This window comes from Hibiscus syriacus, unplaced genomic scaffold (genome assembly GCF_006381635.1).
Source record: "Hibiscus syriacus cultivar Baekdansim isolate YM2019G1 unplaced genomic scaffold, ASM638163v2 tig00110637_pilon, whole genome shotgun sequence".
NCBI lineage: Eukaryota > Viridiplantae > Streptophyta > Magnoliopsida > Malvales > Malvaceae > Hibiscus > Hibiscus syriacus.
The window spans coordinates 1,773,281-1,794,481 of record NW_024062808.1 but is presented as its reverse complement, the minus strand read 5'-3'; the positions used below and the strand labels follow the sequence as shown (position 1 = coordinate 1,794,481).

Here is a 21,201-nt window from a genome sequence, read left to right as displayed (position 1 = left end):
TTGTACACGATGAAACTCTTCCATATTCATCTGGGCCAAGAGCACAAAAAATAATATAGATGGCTTTGGAGTTGAGCTGGAACATTCTTGTTTCTCCTTCACTCCACAACCTTGGATGAGTGATAGGCTTGATGTATCCTTCTTCTACGGTATTCCATGCTCCCATGTCACTTGCTTGAATGAAGTACATCATTCTATTATTCCAATAGGCGTAATTAGCTCCATTGAAGAAAGGAGGCTTGTTGACGGGCATCGAATCAAGACCGGAGTCGTAATTTGAAGTGGAGGCCATTGATGACTTTGTAATCGATGTAACTCTTCCCGAATCGACTCAAGAGGCGATTAAACCTTCAAATGAGTGAGGCTCTGATACCAATTGTTGAGTTAATCGATCGACGGAATCGGCCAAGAGGGGGGTGAATTGGCAATTAAAATTTCGTGGAAGCTTTTGCAGAAAATTGAAAGTAATTGCACAACGATTTACAGTGGTTCGACTTTCTCAAACAAAGTCTACGTCCACTACCTTAGCTATCCACACTAAGGATTTTCCAACAAATTCACTAATTTGTTCTTTCTTTTGAGGCCAAAGAGATAACCTTACAAAATCCCTCAAGAGTATACCCCAACTCTTGAGAACACTCTTTTTCCCAAAGAGAAGATTACAAATTTGAAAACTTACAAGAAAACCTCACAAGGTAAGATGTTTGCACAATTCTAGAACAAAGAAAAAAACACTCAAAGATAAATACGATTGAGTACAAAAGTGTTCTTGAAAGCAAATGAATATTGGATGAAAAATAGGCTTAAAATGCTCAAACTTGAGGTTTGATGCTTTCTCTTTGATTCTCTCTTGATTCTAGTTGCTTGATGTTTCTTGTTGTTGATCAATGGCTTCAGAACTTGTTTAAATACCCCTTGAATCAATTCTGAACGTTGGTGATAATTAGTGGAGTCAATAGAGCCGTTATTGTGTGAAAACAATTAATTTTCTAGGTGGAGCGTCTCATGCATCGATGCATGATCAAGGATGCATCGGTGCATTCGTGTAAAATTCAAATATTTTGACCGTTGGAACACTTGATGCATCGGTGCACCAAGTGTGCATCGATGCATGAAATGCATTCGATGTTTGAAAATAGCCTGAGTGCATCGATGCATGGATTGTGCATCGATGCATCAAATGCATTCGATGTTTTGAAAATATTCAGAGTGCATCGATGCATGGAGAATGCATCGGTGCATGGAATGCATTCGATGTTTCAATTAATTCATCGATGCATCGATGCATGGACTGATGCATCGGTGCATGCCTTTGAATAATTGATTTAAGGCTTGTTTTTGGTTCAAAATACTTTGTGAAAAATTGTTTCAAAAATAGTTTAAGTATAAATCACAATTTTACACATTTAGTAAGGATTAAAATTGATCTTGAAAAACTTGGAGTAATAATTTGATATTCGGTTAATTGAATCGAATATAAATTTGTAAAATCATTTGTAAAATCTTAAAATTTATTTAACTTAATTTGTTATATCGAAATATCAAAAATGTTTTCAACAATCACCCTGAGGTGTTCTTCCATAGGCTGAGTATTCTCTGGATTGCCTATTAGAATATTATCATTGACTCTGTTGCTTCTCCACTCCTCGAACCCTCGAGACACCATTAAATCAAAAGTAAATAGATTTACTCGATGAGTACGTCTCCAAGTACCAGCGACCCCTTTAACTTTATTCTTGTACAGTTCTCCCTTGAATGCGAACTCAGACTTAGATAACTCCCCTATTGCCAGAATAAACTGCTTGACCCAAACTGCCGGGAAACCAATAACGGGGCATACCCTATAGATCCCCAAATACCTGGTAATATAACCCAATCTCTGTCTCCACATCGATACAATATGTCTGATGAGACGTTCCATGAGGTACGCCACAGAATATCACTGTCTCGGATGTCTTTGAAGATGACTATCCACTTCTCCTCAGTGAAACCCCCGGGCCACTCCCGAGAAATGAAATCCTTCAACGGTGAAAAACCTTCTAAGAAGACCCGACCAGGTGTTCTCTCGATGTGTTTGAAATGACTAAGGATCCAAGTTAGCAACAATGGTGCACAACCTATGAAACGTCATTCTCCTTCTCGACGACAAAAGCTCAGGGAATTGAATGTTGCTGCCAGTATAGTTGGAACATGATCCACATGTCTATCCAGTCTTTCGAACACGTCAACCACTAATACATCAACATGTCCGAGAACTCTCGGGAAAATGACCAATCTATAGATACCTAGAGCAGAGAAGTCAATCTTCTTTCTTCTGTCAGGATGACAGTCAATCAATTCTCTCAGAAGGGTCCAAGTAATGCATTCGCGGTCTCCCTTCTTTTTTATGTCTCTCATAACCCATTCTTCGCTCATGTCAGTCATCAGAATAAGTTTCTTTTTAAACGAATGAGTATTCAGTGGTTTGGTGTATACTTTGTCTACCTGGAACCTCGGACAACGAATCAAGGCATGGTACTTATCTATAGTAGGCGTTAGGTCCACTCGGCCAAATGTAAAACGACTATAAGCGGGATTCCAAAACTGAGCAAGAGCTCTAAATATATTCCGATCAATCAGGACATCAATGAGATATGAAATGTCACCATGTAGTTGATAAAACAACTGCTTATCGAATACTTCCCATCTTCCCAAAATCTCTTTCAGCTCGTTCAGATCATTTTGATAAACGTTGAGGTGAGTATACCCTCTCATCTCTGATACATACCCTGACGATAAATTGTCTCCATTTGTTAGTTGGGACTGCTCGGACCATCTCAAGACATCTGCATTGTCCTCTACCTCTTTTTGAATCATTCGTTCCATATTACTAATCTTCTATATGGACATCGGTCATAGATCAACACCAATGAAATGAATAGTTCAATGCAAGATGAGGACAAAGTAAACAAAAGGAAAGAAAATTGGTCAGTAATCATAAATGAATTGATTAAATATAATTCAATTTATCGATAAAACCTAACCACGTGTTAGCTACCCAATCATGCTTTAGTAGATCCTACCCAAACATGATTTCTACCCATATGCTTTGTTTATAAAACATCCTAACCTTATGTCGTCTAGTTCGCATGCTTACCCAAGATTTTAAACCTAACCGTATGATTTCTAGTTCGCATACATTTATTCGAGAAATTAAAATTACACTAAAGAATGCTCAAATAAGCTTTTCCTTGTGTACTCTCCTCACAGTATCAAATGGTCTGGGTAAAGCTATATTTGGATTCTAAGTTTACTACATGGTGGGTTCGGTTCTAAAGTAAGAGGTCATCGAATTGTCTTTTTTCGGTACCCCTTTGGGCTGCCGAACCCTCAACCCTGACCCATCACAGGCTTTCGGATTGAGTTCAATGTGAAGGGACACACTTCCTTATGTCCATGTGGAGGTGAAAACCTCACGAGGATCATAAGGCGTGAACCCAAGGAGTGATTCACTATCCCGCACGAAGGTGAAAACCACACGAGGGAATAGCTTCTTACTCCTACTTAAATAGGTCGGAGCATGGTTTTAGCTCATGTTATGCAAATGCAGTGTGTGAGGAAAAGAGAAAACAAAGCAAACAACACTGAACAAAAAACTCAAGACCTTGAACAATTACTTACTCTGAAAACATTAGCAAACATATCAGTACAACTATTTAGTGGTTAAGCAAATTACGAGTAATAATACAAACAAAACTTATTTAAAACCAAACAAGGGATCAAAAACCAAATTAGAACGAACTTGTAATTTTATTTGCAAAGACAATTAATTAACCAACTATCGGTCTGACTCTCTAAAAAAAAGTCCCTAGTGGAGTCACCAAGTTATTGAAACGGTCTTTTTCCGGGGGGAGAAAAGGGAAGGTCCCGCTTCAAAAATGATTTTTGTATCGATCGATTAGTGGTAATACGTGGTTCACAGAGTCGCCACCAATATTTGATTAGGATGTGATTGGGCACCTAAAAATAAATTTGCCATTTTAATAAAATATTAATTTTAATTAAAAAGACAAACTTGGGGTTTGTGTTACTAAAATTTGAGCTCGGGAGTCGGTTACGCATAGGGAATGATTAGCACTCCCACAACGTCCTAAATCGGTACCTAGTCGATTAATTAATTTTTTTTGCAATAAAATGTACAAGTTCAAGTCTAATTTAATTTAAGATCCCCTAAAATAACATTTTTCAAAATTTTGAATGAAAGATAATAATAATTAATTATTTCCTATCAAGAAGAACCGATCTATTTACCTTGAAGCAATCGATTCTTATTCCAATCGAAATAAAGAAATATTAAAATTCCATTCTAAATTTCAAAATAATAACACCCAAAATAATTTTTAGAGAGAAAATAATAAAATTTAATTATTTCTGATCGAACATTATTATTTTGATTATTTTGAAAACACATACAAAAGTCAAACAAATTAAAAACAAATGATCAAGCAATCAATTATATTATTTATTTTACCAATATTTAAAGAGAATAAGGATATTCGATTAATTAAATATCTCAAGACAAAACCTTAGATTCAATCTAACAATCTTTTCTCAATGAATTTAATAAAAAGAATATGGTCTTGTCCTCGATCCCCCAAATTTTAAAAATGAATTCGATTTAATTTGTGTCATTTAGCGGGATAGACTTTCATTTTAAAATTATCGAAAGTAACTTTCTTATACATTAAGACATTCACTTTATGACAATATTAAAATGCTCGAATATTACCCTTAGTCAATTTATTTTGAATCGAATCAAGTAATGCTGATGAGGGTATCATATAAAATTAATTAGGACTAAAATGAATTAAAATGCAAACAACATGCAAAAATTTAAAATAAAAACAAAATTAGGAGTAAAACATGAATAAACAAAATATCATACCAAAATTAAAATAAAACAAAATATACAAGTGACTAAAATAAACATTTTCAATATCTAAGGCTACAATTGCAAATAATAGAAATAAATAATTAAAAGGGGTTAAATTAAAATAAATTGAAACTACATAGCCGAATTAAAATAAATAAATATGATATGTGGTGCTCGAAATATAAGCATGCAAAATATAAGGGGCTATAAATATAATATCTCTAAAAAAATAAATATATGGCATTAAAAGGGTAAATTTTAGAAACAATCCTTATAGGGACTAACATGCAAAAATATGCCTAAACTAGGGGGACTAAAACGAGATTAAACAAAAAATTATATAACATAAACATAAAATAGAAAAATAACAAAAATGGTCCCCTAGTGACTATTTTATAAAAGCGCGGCAAAGTTAGGGGGACCCAAAGGGTAATTTCTCCCGAAACTTTGCCTATTTATACATACATATTTTTTTCATTTTAAATTTTTTAGAGAAAGAATCTAAGATTTCGGCCGGTGGCCGGCCGCTGGTGACCGATGACCACCAAATTTCGCCGGAAGGTCCGTCTCGGCCTCCCTATCTCCGATCTGGGGTCGGTTTTGCGACAATCGGCCCTAAACTCTCCAAATCTAGCCAAAATTATTCGGCCTTCACCCCGATCCGCCATCGTCCACCGTTAGATCGAGCCCAAACCGAAGTATGTTGGTCTACACGGTCTTCTCTTCATTCCCAAAAGTGAGATCTTCGAACGGAGACCTCCAACACAGTGAACGATGCCGGCCAAAGGTAATCTTTCGCTCGTTCATTATTTTATTGTATTTTTTTTATATTTCAAATGCTAAAAAAATCAAAACAAGAAGAAATGTTTACCTTCAATATTATGCTTTTTTATTTCTTTGTTATTCTGTTCGAAATCCCTTCGAACTCCCCCTTATTACAGATATGATTCGGATTTATATACCTTTACAAATTACATTAAAAATATCTCCCACTTGTTTGTTATTGGACCACTTTTGCTAGTGGTAGTGGCAGGTATGAGCTACTTGATTAGTATAGAAAAAATAATTGTGGAAAATGATTTGTCAACACATTTTGGTAGAGAAGGTAGTAATGAAAAAATGAGTTGTCAATAATAATAATAATAATAATAATCCATTATTATTATTATTATTATTATTATTATTATTATTATTATTATTATTATTTTAAAGCCCGAACAAAATCGGATGTCTACAACAGTAACTTGACATTGAGCCTTACGTGAAATAACCTGAAATTTTCAAAACACGAACTAAGCCGGCTCAAAAATAACCCTACCACTCAATTTGGAGCTCTTGTAATCTTAGTTATTTGAATACTAATACAATTAGGCAAAAAAATGGTTTGCGGAACAATGTGATGTTGAATGGCATTTTAAGGCCGGTTAGGTTTATTGTTCGATCTTATTATAAAAGAAAGATTAGATCAATAAACGCAGTTCTATGATATTTTACCACAAAGTCTCGGTTCGTATTGATTGTGTATACTTCCGTGTCGCTCATTAAAAATTGCCTCTAAATGCAAATGGCAAGCCAACCCGCCATGAACAACGCTAGGCCTCGTACGGTACAGATCCGAGGACATCCTGTTGAACAAAAGAGTGGCTGCTGCTCTTCCTAGAATGTCAAATGTCGAAGTGGGAAGCTCTGTTTCTTCTGCATTATGCCGCTGCGGGTGGCGGCACGGTTGTGTAAGATTAAAGTGTTTCTTAAATCGTCAGTTGCACTGTTGCAGACCTTTTTTATATTGGACAAAACCTCAGAAGTAGAGGATATCATTCATTTCTAGTTTCTACGCACTTTTTAACGTGAAGGCTTTGTACAATGTATGATTGCTTGCTTGTTGATTAAATAATAATACAATTAGTTATTTATATTTACATTTAATCAATGTAGTCCTAATTTTAAATGATTTGACATATTTAACCTCTAAATTTACAAACTTCATTAATTTGGTCCATCCGTCCTCTCCCTTCAATCCCATGCTGTTGCTACCAATCGTTTGAAACACACCATGGATGTTTTAAACATGGATTTAATCAAATATTGTGATAAATGCTCTCCAATTCCATATCAAAGGGAAGATTTGGTAATGCTAATTTAGTAGCATCGGTTAAAGGAATCGTTGTTGTTTTTAGATGTTATGGATTCGAGCACCAGCGACTGCAGCATGGTGATTGAGCGTTCATTGTCAAATAGTTGAGAGTATTTAGAACAGATATTACTTTGTAATCAAATTAGCTTAATAAAAAAATTGATACCGGATTTAATTTCTCAAAATGTAAAATACCCTTTTCTTTTGCTACAATGCAAATTACACTCTTACTTATATCCAACCAAGCCTTCCCATCGTAACAGTTGATGATGGAAGAAATAGATTATGTTGTTCGATTAGTGATTCACCTATTCTAATTTGGGTAGAAAATCATTGACGGTGAAAAAATGATCGTTAGTCAACTAATTCTGTAGAAGACAAGGAAGAAGAAAAACGGTATAGGGAGGAGATTGTTCTAGGTTGAAGGTAAAAGAATCCCAAAAGAAGGTAGGGGTTCAAAAAGAGTAGAAAAATTCTCATTCTCGTAGTAGTGCCTAAAGGTCTCTATAGCTACCCTAGAAGAAGGTGACAAACATAAGGTAATTATTTGGATAAATAAAATATAAGATTCTGAACAGGTATTTTTTGAACATAAATTATCTTATAATCACCCTAAAATATTCAATAAAAAGAATCAAATCGAATTGCTTAACCGTAACAATTTCAAAAATTATGAAAATTTTGATATAATTATTATTCAAGTAAAAAAAATGATTACATGACTAATTCGAGTCTGATTCAATTTATGCAACATCACATCATCATTTTGTTTAGGGTTATGTCAAATGTGGCGTATGGCCGAAGATTCTATGCTTAGTTCAATTTGAAACTTTTGACTCTCAGTAAAGAGACATATGTTAAACAAGGAATCGAAATTAACAGCAGCCATTAATCCAATAATTTAAGAAATCAAATATTTAAAAAAAATATGGGCTGCTGGCCTAACCTATCAAGACAATACCGTTTTCATTTTTTCATTGGAATCAAAAGAGAATCTGTACATCTATCTATCTATCTATATAATATTATAACGTGCTAATTGTCCCTTCACTGTCCTTGTTCCTTCTCTAAGTAAACTAGGCTTTGAAGTTTAAACATGGGTTTTGCAGCAGCTTTCCTCCTCCTCCTCCTCCTGGCGGCTCCGGCAGCTCATGCCGTCCAAAATACAGTCGGAGACAGTGCTGGTTGGACCACCACCGGAGATCACGAGGGTTGGGTTCAAGGGAAGACATTCACTGTTGGCGACACGCTTTGTAAGTTACTTACTAAACATGTCATCATAACATATTGTAGAATTTAATTAAGAAATAATTACAAAAAAAATATCCCTGATATTTGATTAAATAGTCACTTTGATCCATATTCTTCTTTTTTGGAGCATCTTGACCCAACATTTATTTTAGGATAAAATGACCATGAAAATCATTAGTCAATTTGTTATTAAATTAAATAAAATTGATGAATTTTTGTACGATTCTGATTATGTAACTCTCTTTTATTGTAGTGTTTAATTACAGTAGCAGCCATGCAGTCGATGTAGTATCTAAAATCGATTACGACAACTGCAATTCCGATAATGCTCTGAGCTCTCACAATGACGGAAACACGGTCATCACACTGTCGAATCCGGGGCCGATGTACTTCATATGCCCCACCATAGGACATTGTGCCAGTGGCATGAAGCTTGCGGTCAACGTGGTAGCAGCCGGTGGCAACTCTCCGTCCACCCCGTTCGGTTCACCTACTACTCCCGGGACAACACCGAGCGGTGGCTCAACACAATCGCCGCCGTCACCACGGCCGAGCAGAGCTCCTAGCATCATGAATTCTGGTTTCGTGCTACCCGTGTTGGGAGTCATTCTTGCAGTTATGAGCTAAGGGAGAGGCAGTGCTGTTGGGTTATTGGCTTTTATTTTCTTGTGATTTTATATTATTTTTCCTTTTATGAACCAGAGACGTTGATTTATGTTCTTCTGATTTTCTAAATAATTTACCTTAATCATAATAAAAATATATATTTTATAATTTTATATTATTAATATTTTAATAATACAATCGTTCTATTTGATATTCTATTCACCAAAAATATAAGTCAAGTTTTGATAAAGTTTTAAAATATATAATATAATTAATAACTTCAAAAAAATGATATAATTGATATAACTAATATTTTAAATCAATATGAATATTAAATTCATTTTATATTTTACGTGTATAACAAATATTATTACATAAAAAATATCAAATAATAGAAACATTTGACAATTACAGCGACCTAATCGATGTATTTAGTTTGGTTCAGTAAGACATCATTATCATTAACTAACTGAATTTTATTCTCTCTCATATTTTATTAAACATACTTTCAATTCTTCTATTTTGCTTAGTGAACTTTACAGATTGAATCATTTTATTCACTCAACTGTTAATTTTTTAACAGTGTTATGACATGGCACAAGCATCAAAACGGCGTCGTTTTAAAAAACTCAAATATACACCAAAACGACTTCGTTTTGAATCTTCTTCTTTCCCCATTGTCGCTATCGGCCATCAAGTCATTTTTCATTTTGGCCACCGTCGACGGTCGTTGATGGTGGTCGCTTGGTCCCAAAATTCATGGTTCGGTTCGTCTCGACCCCCTGAGTCTGAATCTTGTAGTTATTTCACCGGAAAATATACGTTTTGGCTTCCTCACTTTCAATCTCTGATTTGTGGACTTTGTAGATTTGGACTCAAGGTGTCGAGACGAAGTGACTGATGAAATTTGAGACCGAACGGTCACCATCTACAATGTTCGATGGTGGCCGACATTGGCATCTTGCCACATTTTGTTTTTATTTTATAGTTGGGTGAGCAAAATAGGAGAGAGTGTAAAGTTCAGTGAGGAACTGTGTAATTTACCCTTTATATATCAATTATTTTTATATTAAGTAATGATAAAAAAATGACACATCATTGGAGAGATAATGATATAGTAAGCAAAATGATTCAATTTGTAAAGTTTGATGACCAAAATAGAGAAATTGAAAGTTCGTTGAGTAAAATAAGAGAAAGTAAAGTTCAGTGAAAAATGATATAATTTACTCTATCTTTTATTAGTCTTTCATATGTCAACTAAACCACAAAGATAGTAAGTATAGGTTAAATTATAATTTAATTCATCTATTTTAAATTTGGATAAACTACACGTTCAGTATGTCAATTATCACTTTTATTTCATTTTAGTTACTCAAATATTATTTTTTAAAAGCATAGCTAACATTACGTTTGAGTTTTATTTTGGTCATCATTTGTTAAAAAAATTAGCAGAACTAGTGATGCGATATTTAAAAAAATTAAATGAAAATGTGGCATTACATTAAAATATAATAGAAAATGTGATAACACACATCATCATTACCATGAATTTTTCAACAGTGAATGACTAAATCATAACGTATGTATAATTTTGAAATAAAAAATAATGAGGTGACCAAAAGAGAATAAAAATAAAAATTGTGATACTAAACAAATAGTTAATCTTTTAATTAATAATGTTATTGATTATAAAATTAATCGTTTAGATTAATTAATAATGTTATTAAAATAAAAATATATCAAATTGAAATATATATAAAATTTCAAAAGTTCATAAATTTTTGTATCAAATTAATAATGTTTTTTTTTCTTCTTAAGTCTACTAAACGTCAATAACACGTAATCAGCTGGGCACGAGTTTTTGGAGTTCGAGTTCAGGCCGGACGGGGAGCTCCGATTTGCAAACAACTCCAACTACAAAAACGACACCATGATCCGCAAAGAGGTCTTCCTCACGCTTTCCGTTCTCAAGGAATGCGGCCGCATCATCACCGAGAGCGAGGTCCCCTCTCGTTTTCAAACCTTCCCTTGCATTTTCTCTTCAATTCAACTTTGTCTAGGGTTTGGGATTATCCATCTTATTTGTGGTGAAAAACTAGTTCCTTTTCCCTCATTATATATATAATTTTCTGATTTTACTACTTTAGTTTTCCAAATTGCCCAGCTGTTTTTTTCTCTTCTTTGATAGGTTAAAGGATTTAGTTTTTAGTTGATTAATGAGTATATCTGTGATCAATGGTGGTTTCTGGGTGTTTTAACGCTCAGGGTGGTTTAAGGTTGCAGTTTTTATTGATTATGGTTTTTTGATATTGTTCAATTCTATTGTTTTGTCAATGTGGATCATGAGGGAAGATGATAACAACTGGCCAGAACCTGACCGTGTTCAGAGCAGTAAGGACCCGGAAGATCGGGTCCCTTCTTGATGTTCAGAGCAGTAAGGACCCGGAAGGGCTTCGCATATTTTATTATCTGGTTCAGGTCAGCTAATGTACATTGTCAATCTGCTATTTTATCATCTGTATTGCATCAATGAGCATATAGGGTGTGATCTTTTGGCCTTTATATCGCATCAATAGTATAGGGTGATCTTTTGGCTTTGTATCCCATCAGCGAGTATAGGGTGATCTTTTGGCCTTTGTATCATATCAGTGAGTATTGGCTATCTTTTGGCCTTTTTATCGCATCAATGAGTATGGGATGATCTTTTAACCTTCGTATTGCGTCAATGAGTATAGGATGATCTTTGGGCCTTTGTATCTCATCAATGCGTATAGGATGATCTTTTGGCCTAGGGTGATCTTTTGGCCTTTGTATCGCATCAATGAGTATAGGGTGATCTTTTAACCTTCGTATTGCGTCAATGAGTATAGGATGATCTTTGGGCCTTTGTATCTCATCAATGCATATAGGATGATCTTTTGGCCTAGGGTGATCTTTTGGCCTTTGTATCGCATCAATGAGTATAGGGTGATCTTTTAACCTTCGTATTGCGTCAATGAGTATAGGATGATCTTTGGGCCTTTGTATCTCATCAATGCGTATAGGATGATCTTTTGGCCTAGGGTGATCTTTTGGCCTTTGTATCGCATCAATGAGTATAGGGTGATCTTTTGGCCTTTTTATCGCATCAATGAGTATAGGGTGATCTTTTAACCTTCGTATTGCGTCAATGAGTATAGGATGATCTTTGGGCCTTCGTATTGCATCAATGAGTATGGGGTGACTTTTTAACCTTTGTGTAGACACCGTTTTTGTCCGGATCTTTATTAGTAATAGTTATTTTTATATTATTATTATTATTATTATATTATTAATATTACATTTACATTTTTGTTGTAGGCCAACCCAACAGCCCCAATCTACAGGCCCAGACCCGGAACCCAGCTCAATGCAAGCCCAACCCAAATTGACCCAGCAGAACTAGGGCTTCATCTTCTTTGCTCCAACGCCGCCTCACTCCTGACCATTGGATCTGGAACCATTCAACAGTCCAGATCACACAGAGCCTAGGGTTTCACCCTAAATGTATCAACAGCCAACCGCACCGCCGAGCCATCGGAGCCGATTAGAACACATCATCAATAGTGACCCTCAACAGTGAGATAGCAGAGAAATCAGTGAAAAATTAGAAGAAGAAAAATCCAAGCAAATCTCATCAAATCCAAGAGATGGCAGCATGAGTATAGGGATATCATTCCCTACGAACTCAACCATCCATCAGTCAGAAGATATCAACACATGCAACATAAAAAGAAAGGAGGAGACAAAGAGAAGACCATTCGGGTGAAAAGAAAAAAACAGAAAGTGATTCGAACCAGAGAAAGACAGAGAAAAAGAGAGGCGAGGGGTGAGAGTTTACCTTCCTTGAGCCCTCATCGGAGTCACGAAACGTCGGGTTTCGGTTGAGGGACTGTTTTCGTGGCCAAGAGGGTTGGCTACGGGGTTCGTCGAGCTTTTCGAGGCTCGGTTGAATTAGGTCGAAGAGAAGAAAGGAGAAGTGGGTTCCGTTTTGGGTTGAAGTGGGGAGTAGAGGTTTCGTTCCGGCCACCGTTTTGGTGAAATACGGTGGTCGTTGGCCAGTTATGGATAGTTTGGGGCTCTCGGCCGCCGTATAGGTTGAGAGAGTTCTCATCTCTCAAAGAGGAAGAGGGAGAGAAATGAGATAAGAATGGGGGCATGATTGGTTTAGGGTTTATTATGAGTTATTTATATATATATTACAAAATGATGTCGTTTCAAAGATGAGGGACCGCGCGTTTTGAGGAAAAGGGGTAAATCACAGTTTAGGTCCCCTTTTCTTTTGTAATGTTTCGTTTAAACTATTAAATGAAATTTATTTTATTTTGATTTGAGCGCTCATGTTTATGTACTTATATTTTAGTCTTGTTGTTGCCTGTTATGTCATTAATGTAAATATTTGACTTTGATCTCAATGTTTTTTAAATGATTTAATTTAGTCATTGATGTTATGTGTTTTGTATTTTCTTTGTTATTTAATTTCTGTCATGGAATTTGTAAATAGTTCATTGCAGTCACTGTTAACATTCGGTTTAATTATGTTTCAGCCCTCCATGTTCCTGTTTTATTTTATTTTAGTCATGTATGTTATTTACGGGTTATTTCCATTTTTAGTACCTGTATTGTTTAATGCTTGTAATTTTGGGCTATGATTTATTTGTAATTATTGTTGTAGTTCCTAAGTTTCTATTTGTTTCATTTTAGTCCTATAAATTCATGTTTATGCTATTTCAGTCCTTTAAGTTTCTGTTTTATCTATTTTGATCCCTAAAGTTTTTGTTTTATATATTTTAGCCCCTAAAGTTTTTGTTTTTTGCTATTTTGACTCTTAAGTTTCTGTTTTTATTGTTTTAATCATTTAAGTTTATGTTTTTACCATTTTTGTCCCTTAAGTCATGTTTATACTATTTTGGATCTTTGAATTTATATTTTTGCTATTTTGTTCTTTATCATTTCAAGTACTTAAATTTTACTCATTTTATTTCAGTTTGTAATATTTATTAGTTTTCATTTTAGTCCCTTATGTATGTGTATGCATGTATGTGTATTATGTTAATTTTACTTTGCATATTTATACATGTATATGTTGTTTATTACGATATGTTTATTTATTAATTAAATTTTAGTTGGTATGCCCTTCTATTTTTTTTAAGAACATTTGTCATAGAATGGGTGTGAAAAGTACCCCCTTACGGAGGAGGTGTGATTCAATACACCATTCGAACAAAAGGAAAATTTGAGATAAATCAATTTCTATTTTACTAATTAATTTGTTTATATTATAATTCAAATGATGCAATGAGTATTGTTGTAAATATCAATTTATTTTATTTATACAAATTGTTTATATTTAATTTATATTCTATTTGTTTTTTTAATCGATGAGGGAATATTTTTTTACGGATAAGAAATAGACGAGATAACTTTCCCGATAGAGGATTGCTAATCTCGAAGTTTCTTTTCAAGTTAAAGAATTTTCTGTAATTAATTATTTCGAAGCAAATTAATTAAATCACAATAAACGAATCATTGGTTAACTCTATATTTGATTCACTATTTTCACCATGTACGACAACGTGTAAGCGACATAGTACCAATTTTGGACGCTGTGGGGGTGCTCACTCTTCCCCACACGTAACCGACTCCCGAACCCATTTTTAATTGAATCTTTGTAAACGCATACCAACATTTTGTCTAACAAACAATTTTTCTTAAAATTGTTTTTTTAAAAGATGTTTTAGGTATTTGACCTACCTAACCCAAAGGTCGATGGTGACTCTTATTCAATATAAGTCAAATTAATCCAAAATACCCATTTTTTTCAAATTAAAGTCATAATCTATTTTTAAAATAATATTTAATTGTTTTAAAAAAAAGGTTACTACACTTTGTATTGCATCAATGAGTAGCCTTCATATTGCCTCAATGAGTATGAGGTAATCTTTTGGCCCTCGTATTACCTCAATGAGTATGGGGTGATCTTTTGGCCTTCGTATTTTATCAATGGGTATAGGGTGATGGTTTTAGTTTCCTATTTGCGCCTTCTTCTTGCTTATTGCCTCATAAGTTCTCTAACATGGTTAGTTGATACAGAGATGGTTTTATTTTAGTCGACGGACACTCCAAGATTGACTTTTGCCAATTTATTTCTGCTTTTGCACTGGATTTTGCTTTCTTTTCAATGCAATGCTGAGAGGCTAGTGTTGCTCGTCTTTCGGATGTGTATTTGAAACGAATTACCACAATAGTTGGAGAGTGGTGAATGGATAAGCTTACACATGTATTCTCTATCTTCAGTACAGTGATTCTCATGCACATGCTGATTAGGGGTGAGTATTCGAGTCGAGTTTTGCTCCCTCTCAAGGCCGATACACGAATGTTAGTTCTTGTATCCATGTCATGCTAGTGTCTAAGAGGGGTACAAATTAATGGGATGTACTCTCTTCTTCTGCTTATCTATGTTTGATTTTATGGAATGCAGGACTGGAAGTGCTTCGTATTCTCTCTCATCTCACTCCACTTCAAGATCAAGCCCATTTGAAAAGCGCAAATCGTCTATGCCGGGCACCGCAAAGAAAGAACAGCTATAAAACATTGCTTGAACAAAAGGAACGAACAAAACTCGATTACACTTGAAAAAAAAATCAACTTTTTTGTGATTTAGTCTTTAACTTTATATTTTATTCAATTTGGTCGTTCAATTGTAAATTTTTTCTCATTATGTCCTTTTATATTTTTATTAATAATTTTGTCTTCAAAATATACTATTTTAATATTACAAATATACATATGGGTGATTAGATAAAGTCGACAAGAAAATTAGAATCAATCTGAATCATAAAATTATAAATAGTTATACAAATATACATTTTATCATGTCACAGGCTAAAGACATGTTTTGTAAAAGGAAGGCCACGAGTGTTTGTCAATCCAACCAACTCCGTAGAGGATGCATTATCGTGTGAGAAGACTGTATGAGGGCAGATCCTCCAGACGTGTAATATCTTCAAGTAGAAGCTCCCTTTCCAGTTGTCGGCGCGTGGCCTTCATCACTGTCTGTAAAACACAACAGCCGTGAAAAGATAAAAGAGCCGTTCTTTTTCTTACCAGAAAGAAAGAATCTTCCGGTTGAGGTTGAAGCTGAAGAATAGAATACATACATTGAAGTCCATGTAGGATGCGCGCATAGCAAGCCACTGATGGTCCATTAGCTTGAATGTGATGCAATAGAGAAGGTCAAACGCTGATTCATTTTCTATCGAGGCCCAAAAAAATGCACCGTCATGGTTAAGAAAAAGAGATACTACTACCATATAAACAAAGAAAATCCAAAAAGGCATTTACCCGAAAGGAACTTCAAGAAAACCGCTCCAACAATTGTCCTTGGTTTGACTGCGGAATTCAAGCACATCAAATAGCAATCTCAATGAGAATACACGCAAAAGAAAACGGGAATTGCTTAAACAGTAGGCTTTTAATCAGCAAGATTGTGCTCGCGGGATATAATTATCCGTTAGATACATAAAATCGGTCATCTTACGTCGGAGAATTTGAGTACTCAGGAGATGCATGGAATTCTAGGATGCTTACCTGCTTCAATATCAAGCATCTGAATGAGCATAAAAGTGATGTTCACACCAGCAACAGCAAATGGATATTCCCACACAGACCTATCACCTTCCAGCTTCCAAAGAAGATCCTTGAAGGATTTCTGCATCGGATGGACAGACAAAGATCAAAACATCAACCAAACCTAGATATGAAGCAAAAACGTAGATGGAATGCTTTCCCGGTCATGATGGGCATAGTGCCCTTATCATTTCTCCGTTCATGAAATAGATGATAAAAAACGTACACAATGAGCATGCAAGATAAAATCCACAAGGTAACTAAATGCACATACCGGAAAATTCCTAGCAAAGAATAACAGGTTCTCCAATGATATAAAACCACCACCCCTGTGACATAAACCCAAAATATCAATAAATGCTTACCGAACAGATAACCATTCGAGGAAAAAGAAAATGCACAAGCAAAACGGAAATAGAAGGGGACACTACCTGAAATCTGTAGATGGATCCTTCCCTTGCCACCCCATTTCCTTCCACTGCTCGGATATTAAACCACGTAGTTCTTCTTCTGGAAACGCAGCATTCCATATGGCCCTTAAAGCTTCCTGTAGAAAAGCAGTAATAATGAATAAGAAAATAACACATGTAAGTCAGGAATGATGATTATAGACTCCAGCATAGCACCCAAAGTGTAAATAGCATCATTTAAAACAGGCACCTGATGCTCAGGAATTGAACTATCATAAGCAATCTCAATACGGTTCTGCAGCCTCTGCAAGCATTCTTCCTGACAACATGAATGGCAAGATTAGTTTTTTGTTCTGAAAAGAAAAGAGCAGAGCAAATTTTTAAATGTTTTAAGAAAATCAATCAACATGATGCTAGAAAGATATTCCAGCTTAGCAGAAATAGGCAAACACAAGGAGAGCGATACAACAAAACGAACCAACAAAATGAAATCATACAGTACATGCCTAAACAAATGCCACTTGTCCGTACTTCAATAGTTCAATTATATCACTAAACAATCTCTACAGTCAAATGACAGGTGTGCTATATGGGTTAATCATGTTGCAAGAAAAATGGCCAGCAGGTAAAGCCACAAAGATGACATCCACAGAGTACGTATAAGACATCTACAAAAGTACGAGTTTTTTAACACAACTAGGGTTCAAGTGACAGCATTAAACAACAGGTTACTTGTCATTAGTTTAAGTGATCAATGGTATACCAAGTAGCATAAAAGGTATAAGAGAGATTTTATCATCAGATTTATATTTCTTCGCAGATAGAGAATCACAAATTAAACGTGAAAGGGGCAAATAACCATCATAGTTGACAACGGTAGAGATCCACAGGTTGACCGGATCATAAACATTACCTGGGAAGGAGTTAAATGAAATGATGGGCGAGCATCACTCTCTCTGCTCTGTGCACATACACAAGAAAGACCTCGACCCAACCATGCTGTTGATCCTGCCACAACCTCAGCTGTAACAAAATAAAGAACTCTACAATTGAAAATGCATTCCTAAATCTTCATTTTAACTTCCTTCGAAATTTAGTGAGTACCAAAGACAACAAAGGAGTCAAATGGTTCACTACAGCAGCTAATAAAGACAAGCAAAAGAGAAAAAAAGCAAGAGAAAAACACCAGTCGACTATCTCCGATGAACATTAGAACGGTGAAAGCAACGGTATAAAAATGTGCACCCAAAGTCAATAAACAAGAGATGCACATATGATGGAATGAAATGATTTTATCTGAAACTTATCGACAGGGGTGACAGATTTTGTGTCCTACAAACTGAAAACTAAGCAAGCGTTGAACATGAACAAAAATTGGACTGTATGGGTAGATCTAGGGCTTTGCTTCATGAAAACTTGGAATTTACTGATAAATGAGTGAAAATTAAGTTAGATTTCGTATATCTTAGAACCTAAAGAGAATAAAACAGCGAGAGTTTCTTTTTGTTTATCTTTAACATCACGCAAAAAGTTTGAACGGAATAACATTAAATTATGCAATCATGCCCGCTAATCAAGGTTTGCCTTTAAACTCTTGCTATAAAAATTGGAAAAATGCCAACCTCTAGAGAGAAAGAAATCAGTATAAAAAAGGAAATAGAAAACCCTAAAGATGGATTCATCATAGAACCAAAAATTCCTTCTACCAAATAAAATCTCAGCAAAATATTCCTTATATTAACCAAGAAAGGCTCCAAACCAAATTTGAGCATCAGCACACAAGTTAGGGAAAGTTTTCGGCAACACTCAAAGCTCACTCACTTAGAAAGAAAAGGAGATTTTAAAGAAAGGACGTCTTCTTGCTTCAGAGAGAAAGAAGATTAAGACAGAAGAGAATAAAGAAGAGTCATTTAAAAATTTTACATACCAGAGAGAAGATTGGAGAGACTTGTAAAGTGTGGAAGATAGAGGGAAAAAATTATTTTCATAGAACAAAAATGGGGGGGAAAAGTGAAACATGGAAAAATAAAAAATGATAAAAGGAAGAAAGAGTTAATCACCAGAAGTAGAATGGCAGGTATTGCCTCGCTCGAGACCATGAGAAATCCTCCTCACAGCGACAAATGAACCCGCTCTATCGTCCATTTGGCCACACCTCGTCTCTCCTATCTTCCTATCTTTCTTCCTGTGAACCCTAACAGACAACTCGGCTTTTCCACAATTTCAAACCTGTAATCAATCGAAAAAGTGAAGCCGATGAAACTCATAGTAAGGAAAAAAAACTGAAAATAGATTCGAGTTTTACTAAGATGGCGAGGATGTAAGAGAATCAAAGCGAGACAGTATCAAAACAATCAGCAAAGCAACCTCGATGAACAAGAACGCGAAATTCAGGTAAAATCAGAAGGAAACCGGATCGAAACCAGCCAGAACTGAATCAAAAAGAACATAAGCTTTAATATCTTCGTAAGAAAAAATGTTCAATTAAGCTGCGGGAAAAAATTAAACCAATAGAGTTTCGAAAAGTAAAGTACAGTTAAGCTCCGATCACTGGCTACCTAGATTCTTGAAAAAGAAAATCAGAAAGGATCTTGAGAGAAAAATACAGAGAATATTAAAACGATCATAAAAAGAAAAAAAAAACGCTACGGTTTAAAGATCTAACAATAAAAGGTATTCATTCTTGAGAGAAAAATCTAGAGAATCTTTAAACGATCAAAGAAAATACATTCGAATTTTACTCGAGATGAACAAGATGTGAGAGAATCAAAGCCGAGCAGTACCTAAACAATCAGCAAAGCAACCGCGATGAACTAGAACGTCAAATGCAGGTAAAATCAGAATGAAACCGGATCGAAACCAGCCAGAATTGAAATCAAACAAAACCAAAATGTTGATATATTCATCAGAAACAGTGCTCGATTAAGCTGCGGCAAACAGAAAGAGAAAGCCAAAAGAGTTCGGAAAAGTAAAGTACGGTGAAGCTCCGATCAACAGTTACCTGAGATTCTTCAAAAAGCAAATAAGAATCTGGAGAGAAAAACATTCTAGAGAATCTTTAAATGCAAAAAAACCCCCGCTAGGGTTTAGAGATATAAGAATCTACTGTCCACTGCAAGCCACGGAGGCGGAGCTCTGTCTCCCCTTATTTTTCTCTCACTGTTGCTTGCATCTGTTAGTTTTTTTTTTTCCGGCAAGAGCCTCGGAGTGGAAGGTGAGGTCGTGAGGATATATATTTTATTTTCTCTAGGTGAAATTATGACTGTGATCCTTATACTATAATAAAATGTATGATTTAGACCTTGTTCTTTAGTTTAGCATAACTTTATCTATTTCTATTTTATAATATTATTAATTAGGCTTGTTATACCCCAAAAATAACATAGCAATAAATGTTTGTGAGACTTATCAAAATTGTTATTCATGTCTATGTTCCCATCAACAGGGTGTATTCAATCCTAGGCCTACCTAGGTTATCCCAGCATTTTCCATCAACAGGGGCGTATTCAAGCCTAGTTTTTATTTTAAATCACATTTAATTTCACGTTTTGTTTTTGTTTTGTTCAATTGTCTTTAAAAAATTAACAATGATGTTGATGTGTCATCATAAGATAATGCCATGGTACGATTGAAAAATAGTTAAAAAAATGTCATGTTAACATCAATATTAATTTTTTAATGGCGAGTGATCAAAATAGAACAAAAAATGTAAGATTAGCTATTATTTTGAAAAATAATAATAATTGAGTGACCAAAACATAAATTAAGTAATAGGAGGATGACCAAATTGTTAGTTTACCCTAAATAAAAAACATGTATGAATTATGCTAAGAAAATTATATTGATCCATTTACTATATTTTTCTATATTTAATTCACATAGATATAATTGTTACTATATTTTTAAATTTAAAATTTATATAAATTATTTTACACTATGAGATTTAATTCATTTATGAGATAATGAGATTTATTAATATTTTAATAATCTCGTCTTATAAATGATATAGAAATATCAATCTTAACCCTTTATAAAATTAATAACGATTAAATCGAGTTATGATTAGATCAAAGTTACATGAAAAAAAAAAGTTCACATTCTAATTCTAATTGAATCTCTAATGTATGATAGAGTATATTGTCACACACCAAGAGCCCACAACCGAGGTTAGCCCATAAAAAAACAGCTCAAATGGTGGTTTGGATCTTCTAGAAGCCATAAAGACTCTAGTGACATTTAAA

The 21,201-nt window shown here is 34.7% G+C and overlaps 2 protein-coding genes and 1 long non-coding RNA gene across 8 annotated transcripts; 2 read left to right on the top strand and 1 right to left on the bottom strand.

Annotated features, from left to right (window-relative positions):
* The first annotated feature begins 891 nt into the window (after positions 1-891).
* Positions 892-15,524, top strand: LOC120136813. 2 transcript variants are annotated; one of them, XR_005517379.1, is made up of 4 exons: positions 892-902; positions 10,095-10,099; positions 11,310-11,381; positions 15,403-15,524. It is a non-coding gene; the product is annotated as an uncharacterized LOC120136813 (long non-coding RNA). The 2 variants fall into 2 exon arrangements; XR_005517380.1 differs by lacking the exon at positions 15,403-15,524 and adding an exon at positions 12,243-13,250.
* On the top strand, positions 8,067-8,924 carry LOC120136812 (uclacyanin-3-like). The gene is made up of 2 exons (XM_039152771.1): positions 8,067-8,299; positions 8,551-8,924. The coding sequence occupies exons 1-2, from the start codon at positions 8,143-8,145 to the stop codon at positions 8,922-8,924; spliced, it is 531 nt and encodes a 176-aa protein (XP_039008702.1). The 5' UTR covers positions 8,067-8,142.
* Positions 15,525-15,777: 253 nt separating the features above from the next.
* On the bottom strand, positions 15,778-20,148 carry LOC120136733 (ELMO domain-containing protein C-like). Of its 5 annotated transcripts, XM_039152695.1 has the most exons (11): positions 19,744-19,835; positions 19,328-19,392; positions 19,021-19,189; positions 17,874-17,983; positions 17,211-17,279; positions 16,982-17,097; positions 16,825-16,879; positions 16,512-16,632; positions 16,266-16,313; positions 16,082-16,176; positions 15,781-15,977 (listed from the first exon to the last, which is right to left on the bottom strand). In XM_039152695.1, exons 3-11 carry the CDS (start codon positions 19,103-19,105, stop codon positions 15,876-15,878), a joined length of 801 nt encoding a protein of 266 aa, XP_039008626.1. In that variant the 5' UTR covers positions 19,106-19,189; positions 19,328-19,392; positions 19,744-19,835; the 3' UTR covers positions 15,781-15,875. The 5 variants fall into 5 exon arrangements, with proteins under 5 accessions (XP_039008628.1, XP_039008626.1, XP_039008627.1 ...); XM_039152696.1 differs by lacking the exons at positions 19,328-19,392; positions 19,744-19,835 and adding an exon at positions 19,962-20,148; XM_039152694.1 differs by lacking the exon at positions 19,328-19,392 and having other exon boundaries at positions 19,702-19,829.
* Between the last annotated feature and the right edge of the window lie 1,053 nt (positions 20,149-21,201).